This window comes from Gekko japonicus, unplaced genomic scaffold (assembly GCF_001447785.1).
Source record: "Gekko japonicus isolate JY-2015 unplaced genomic scaffold, Gekko_japonicus_V1.1 scaffold350, whole genome shotgun sequence".
Taxonomy (NCBI): Eukaryota; Metazoa; Chordata; class Lepidosauria; order Squamata; family Gekkonidae; genus Gekko; species Gekko japonicus.
This window is the reverse complement of record NW_015160845.1, coordinates 538,512-545,009: the sequence shown is the minus strand read 5'-3', so window position 1 is coordinate 545,009 and position 6,498 is coordinate 538,512. Positions and strand designations below refer to the sequence as shown.

The following is a 6,498-nucleotide window of genomic DNA, read 5'->3' as shown; positions in this document are numbered from 1 at the left end:
CAGCAGCCATCAGACCCTTCTCTTCAACCCCCTGCTGTGCAGCTGACTTTTCCCTAAGGTTGCCAATCTCCAGGTGGGACCTGGAGATCTCCCGCTGTTACAATTGATCTCCAGATGACAGAGATCAGTTCCCCTGGATAAAATGGCTGCTCTGTATATTTTTTCTACAGAATCCACCCCCCAAATCTCCAGGTATTTCCCTCCTTAGAGCTGGCAACCCTACTTTCCCCTCAGTGCTTGTTGGTAGGCAACTAAGCTTGGTCCTGTCACCTACCTTTGGCATTCGGGAGAAAACACATTGGGGCCAGTCCTGATAGGGTTGCCAACTCCAGATGGGAAATTCCTGGAGAGTTGAGGGATGGAGCCTGAAAAGGGTGAGGTTTGAGGAGGGGTGGGACCTCAGACAGGTACACTGCCATAGACTCCACCCTCCAAACCAGGCAGTCCCTCATGGGGAACAATTGTTGCCAATCTCCAGGTGAGGGCTGGAGACCACTCAGAATTACAACTGCTCTGCAGAAGGGAGGGCAGAAGTCAGCTGAAGTCAAAGGGGCAGATAATGGTAGGTTGATGGTTAGCTGGGAAGGAGATGGGGTTGCCAACTACATGCTGACAAATTCCTGGGGATTTGAGGGGTGGAGCCTGGAGAGGGTGGGGTTTGCAGAGGGGTGGGACCTCAGACAGGTAGAATGCCATAGACTACCCCCTCCAAACCAGCCACTTTGTCCTGGGTAACAATTGCTGCCAATCTCCAGGTGAGGGCTACAGATCACTCACAATTACAACTGCTCTTCAGGTAGCAGAGATCAGTTCCTCTGGAGAAAACAGTGGACTCTGTCATTATACCCTGCTGAGGTCACCACAGCAAATTGACACTGTTTGCCCAAAGCCAGAGCACTGCCCCAGAGCCTCTTTCTAGATCCCGTTGTATTTATTTCCACAACAGGCCATATTCCTAGTATGATTATATTTGGGGACATTGTATTTGTTTTGGGTTGCGGACCACCCACTCATTATAGACATTTATTTGAAATTCAAACACTTACTTAATATATCCTATACTCAGATATTTCAAGTGCATATAATCTTTGATGGCCTTCCCTTGGCATTTTTCTGCTGTTTTCTACAGTCCCCAGGTCTGGGCAGGGGTTCCCCCGGCTTTCGGGGCTTCCGCCCACCACTAGCCAGCTGGCCAGCAGAGGAAACCCTGTCCCAAAGAGCCATGTCCCTGCATGATGTCCCTGACACGATAACATCACCTGGAAGTGACGTCATTATGCTGGCAACATCGCAGGGGATGCTCTGGTTTGAGGGCAGAACTCTATGGTAAATTTGCCCTCCAACCATAGAGTTTTGCCTTCAAACCAGAGGATTGATGTGCGACATCACCAACATGATGATGTCACTTCCGGGTGACAACATCGTGTCAGGGACGCCGCGGGACATTCCCCGCCCACTCCAGGAATGCCCCCCCACCTAATGCCCCCCAACCCCCCCCCCCACAGGCGACAAAGTAGGACCTGGCAACGCTGCTATGCCCCCATCACCACTAGAACTGTCTGTTCACCTCTGCTGATGTGGCCATTGATCCCTGAAGGGGGCGGATGAATCTTAGTCTGGTGTCTCAGCTTTAACCATTCCATCTTGAGCGACTCCGCTACGAGTTTACAATCTTGACAGAGTCTAAACTCCTGATGGCATTGCTCTCAGCTTCCCTGAGGCACTCAACCCCTCTCACCACCAGGTCCTCACAGAGGTCTAGAGAGGCCCGGGACACTTCCATTTTTGCCCCCCCCCCCCCAAATTAAAAAATGAAGAAGTGTAAAAACAATGATAAAAAATTAGTAGTATTGTATTTAAAATGTTTACATTTATTACAATAAGAAAAAGAATATTGTAAGACTCTGTAATAAATGTCCCCATTTTATTTAACACGTGACTTAACATCAAAAGTGTAAATTTGAGGGGGGGGAGAATGTGAGGCCCGGGCCATATGGCCCTGCTGCCCCCCCCCCCCCGAGGCCCTGCTCGCCACATTAAGGCGTGTATCCAACAGCCACAGCCTTCATTTTGCAAGACCTGAGCGAGGCTGTTATCATTGGGGCATTTTGGAGGGCACGAGTTCATAGGGTTACCGTAAGCTGGAAGCAAATCGATGACACATGTAGGGTTACCAAGTCCTACCTTGGCTTTAGTGGGGGGAGTCCAGGACCTTGCCGGGAGTCTTCTAGCTCGTGCGCTTTGCGCCTGCGCCATGATGATGCCACCCAGAAGTGACGTCATCGCATCGGGCACGTTGGGGGCGGGGCCACATTCATTCAAGGAAAAACCATAGAGTTTTCCCTCAAATGATAGAGCGTCCCCCCGCAACGTGCCCTACGCGATGATGTCACCTCCGGGTGGCATCATCGCACCAGGCACATCTGGCACTTTGGGGGTGGGGTTCCCCCCGGTGGCCCAATCTGGGCCGGAGGGGAACGGGCCTCTCGAGCGGGGGATTCCCCTTCCTCCGGGGGGACTTGGCAACGCTAGGCACATGACACACACACACAGACGTGATACATTTCATCCAGTCGTCATTTTCCTTGTACAAGTCTTCTTTTTTCTTCATACTAGCTACATAACCGTGTTTCGTTGTACTACAGGCTAAGAGAGACCTATAGCAAGGTGCTTCCGGAGGCCACTGAAGAAGTCCTATCTGGGCTGGTTGAAACGAAGGCCGAATTTGCTTCCACCTGCTGCCTTTTGAATGCGCCTCCAGTATATTGTGGCTTGAAGGTAAGGTGTAGACACCAGTAATGGCATAGCGGAACCTGAAGTATTTTTAAGTTTAAAACAGAACATTTCTAGGCCTATCTGTGGGAATATGCAAGGTCTCTAGTGCAGCCTTGTGAAGAAGATCTGAAGATCACCCTGCAGGGGGACAGTTAGCCTAGCTAGATTAGGGACTGCCCACAATTTCAAATTATGTCCTTGCTGTCTCCTGACTGGCTCTTTTGGAGACTTCCTGCTCCTGCAGAGCTTCCTGGTTGCCATTGTTCCTCCCACAGCAGTCATCCTAGACAGTTAAGACTCCCTCTTTTCTATGTTCTATAACAGTTTGTTCTTCTTCATAAACCTACTTTTTTTTTCTCTAAGCAGCCAGTGCTCCACTTCCTTTGCATATTTAAACTCTGCCAGCACTAGCTACTTTGGAGAGCAAAAAAACCTCTGAAAATGCAAGCAGTTTGGACTAGTGCAGAATCCACACTTTTTGAGTTTGTGGGGCACATCTGGAATTCTGACACGACATGGCGAGTGCCGCAACAAAATGGCTGCCGCAGGAGGCGGAGCCAGACACAGAACAATAGGCACGGCTTAACTTCAGTCACACAATGCAACATCATTTTAAAAAGCAACATTAAAAAAAAAGTCTGCACAACCAATCAAATCTCCAGTGGTCAAGAGTCCTACCTGGCTCCTCCCACTTCCTAAAAACACTCAGCGGTTTCCGGAAAAAGTGCCAGCGTGTGCCATACAGGGGAACCCTGGACTAGTGGCTTAGAATAAAGAACTGGAAGTACCCAGAGGAGTTCAAGGGAGGGCAACCCATAACTTTTGTGTTCTGTGCAGCAGCATCTATTCTAGCATGACATTAATAATATGCAGGGGTCATATCCTGCTGGAGCGCACAGGAGCGGAGCTCCGGCAGTAAAGAACCCAGGGAGCGGGCACATGCAACAAGCCCCGCCCCCTGCTCCCAGCAGCCCTCAGTCAGAGCAAGAAGCAGCCAGGTAAGCTGCAGAGCACACACACCCCGGACCATAACAGTCCAGTGGCACCTTTAAGACCAAGTTTTATTCAGGTACAAGCTCTCCCTCCTCTGTGAGGACAGATCTGCACATTCCCCCCCTCCCTCAATAGCTAGCAATCCAAAACAGTCCAGTGGAGCCTGAGCGGTGGGTGTTGCCTTCTGACACACTTCCGGTGATGTCAGGGGTGTGTGGCATATGCAAATGAGTTATGTTAATGAGTTATGCTAATGAGCTCCTGCACCTCTTTTTCTACGAAATGACCCCTGATAATATGTAATTAATAAGTAACTTTTAATCATCCATTTCCCTTGGGGTTTTCTTTTTTGGTGAGAACTGATTGTTTTCTATTGGCTTTAATGGAATTTCGAATCTTCAGAAATCCCAGATTCTTAAAATTTGGACTCTCAAAGGCTCACCACTCCAACTTTCGAATCCGGATGCTGAACCTGAATGTTGGTGCTCGTGTGTGTTCCCTAATGGCTGGTTTTATGGTTTCACTGTGACTTTTATTGGTGGGAAGTTTGGTCCACTGGCTTACTGAGATGTCTTGTTTCTGTCTGCTGCTGTTTAAAAAAGAAAAACTAACAAACTTTTTAATGGCTGCTCTTTTTGTCATTCATTTGGCTTTTACCCTTTTAGCTTTTTCCGTCGACCGCTTTGACGACATTATGGTTGTGAGGGGAGGGGGAATGCATATATTAGGGCTGCCAAATGTTTTTTGGCCAGGAGTGGGGGGGCTCTCGGCCGGCGTCTTAGGTGCGCGCGCGCACGTAGCGCGTGCGTCACCCGGAAGTGACGTTGCATGCTGGGGGCGGGGCCACGCCATTTGAGGGGAAAACAAAGAGTTGTTTTCCCCTCAAATGGCGTGGCCCCGCTCCTAGTGTGCGACGTCACTTCCGGGTGACGCACACGTGGGGGTGGGGTTTTCCCCAGGCCCCGATTCGCTTTCGGAATTCTGACACAGCATGGTGAGGGCAGTCACAAAATGGCCGCCTTGGGAGGCAGAGCCAGCAACAAAATGGCTGCCATGGCTAACCTTCAGTCACACAGTGAAGATCCTTGTGCTGGGCTGGCAGCAGCTGCTTCCAAAGCAACGTTTCCAAGGATGTGCACAGCCAATCGAATCTCCAGTGACCAATCAGAGGCCCTGCTGGGCAATAGACCAAACTGGGCCCCCCCACTTTCTAAAAATACTTGGCAAGCACCAGGAAAGGTGTTGGCCCACAGTCGCCATGTTGGGGACTCCTGATTTAGATCAATGTTCAAAATGTTTCTTCATTTTCAGGTTAAAGCTGGAGTTTCTCACACATGTTCCCAGGACGTATGCTTGCTGCACTGAGGATTGTTTTTAAAAAAACCTCTCAGGTAAGTGGGAAATTGCACAGAATATGATTATGGAATGGCAGAATTCCCTCTGACGTTCTCTTCCCAACCTCACCATGGTTCCTCAAACATTGAGGATTAAAAAAAAAAGGAAGGTAAAGTTTTGATAGCTAAACAAAACCTCCATTGTCAGGGGTAGTATTTCCCTTTATTATTAATTTCACTGTGTAACTGTAACCCCTTTTCCTTTTCATGTCTTCGGAGCAGCCAGTGCTTGAGGCCGTCTGCGTACGTCTTATTTGACGGGAAACTCGTCACTTTCTGATACAAGCAGACCTCCGTTTCCTGATATCCTGACTCATCTTTCCTTCCTACCAACTGCAGACTGAAAATCCCAATAAAGTTATAAAAAATATTTCCCTTTGTTGGAGTTACTTCAAGATTAGGTCTGGGGTTAAGTTATAGGAGGAAACGTTTTGGTTGACAACTATTCTGACTTGGTGGAAGCCACTATCAGGGATGGGCTGTGGTGCAGTGGAACAACCTCTGCTTGGCATGCAGAAGATCCCAGGTTCAATCCCCGGCATCCCCAGTTCAAAAAGATCTGGCAGTAGGTGATGTGTAAGACCTCAGTCTGAGACCCTGGAAAGCAGCTGCCAGTCAGAGTAGACAGTACTGACCTTGATGGACCACAGTTCTGACTCAGTATAAAGCAGTTTCTTGTGTGTTCATGTGTTTTCTTTGCTAGAGATTTTCCCAAAAAGGCTGGGCAAAATCATTGTGATTTGCACAGTGGAGCCACTTATCAGGGGCGGGGGCTATTCCTCACTGGTTGTTGTTTATTGCAGTTAATAGCCTTTGTTAAAGCCACAAGTATGAAAACATACATATCTTGCTATTTGTTATGAATTAACCTTGCTAACAGGTAAAGGTAAAGGTAAAGGTTCCCTTGCTCGAAAGCCAGTCGAATCCGACTCTAGGGTTGCGGCGCTCATCTCCGTTTCAAAGCCGAAGAGCCAGCGCTGTCCGAAGACGTTTCTGTGGTCATGTGGCCGGCATGACTAAACACCAAGGCGCACGGAACGCTGTTACCTTCCCACCGAAGTGGTGCCTATTTATCTACTTGCAATTTCTTGCTTTCGAACTGCTAGGTTGGCAGGAGCTGGAACTAGAGATGGGAGCTCACCCCGTTTTGCGGCACCCGGGTCTTGAACTGCTGAACTACTGACCTTCCACAGCCTGCCACTTGAGCCACCGCAGCTCTATATCTTGCTATTTGTTATGAATTAACCTTGCTAACAAGGACCCATGAAATGGCTCGCTGTCAACTATGTGTGCTTTAGAGTTCAGTAAAAAGGTTCCCTTGCTCGAAAGCCAGTCG

The 6,498-nt window shown here is 48.9% G+C and overlaps 1 protein-coding gene across 1 annotated transcript in view; it reads left to right on the top strand.

The window, feature by feature from the left end:
* Positions 1-5,133, top strand: part of GC (group-specific component (vitamin D binding protein)) — a 173,726-nt gene extending 168,593 nt beyond the window's left edge. Inside the window, 2 exon segments of the mRNA XM_015420007.1 lie at positions 2,646-2,778; positions 5,080-5,133. Of these exon segments, the coding sequence (XP_015275493.1) occupies positions 2,646-2,778; positions 5,080-5,133 (187 nt within the window).
* Positions 5,134-6,498: the final 1,365 nt, after the last annotated feature.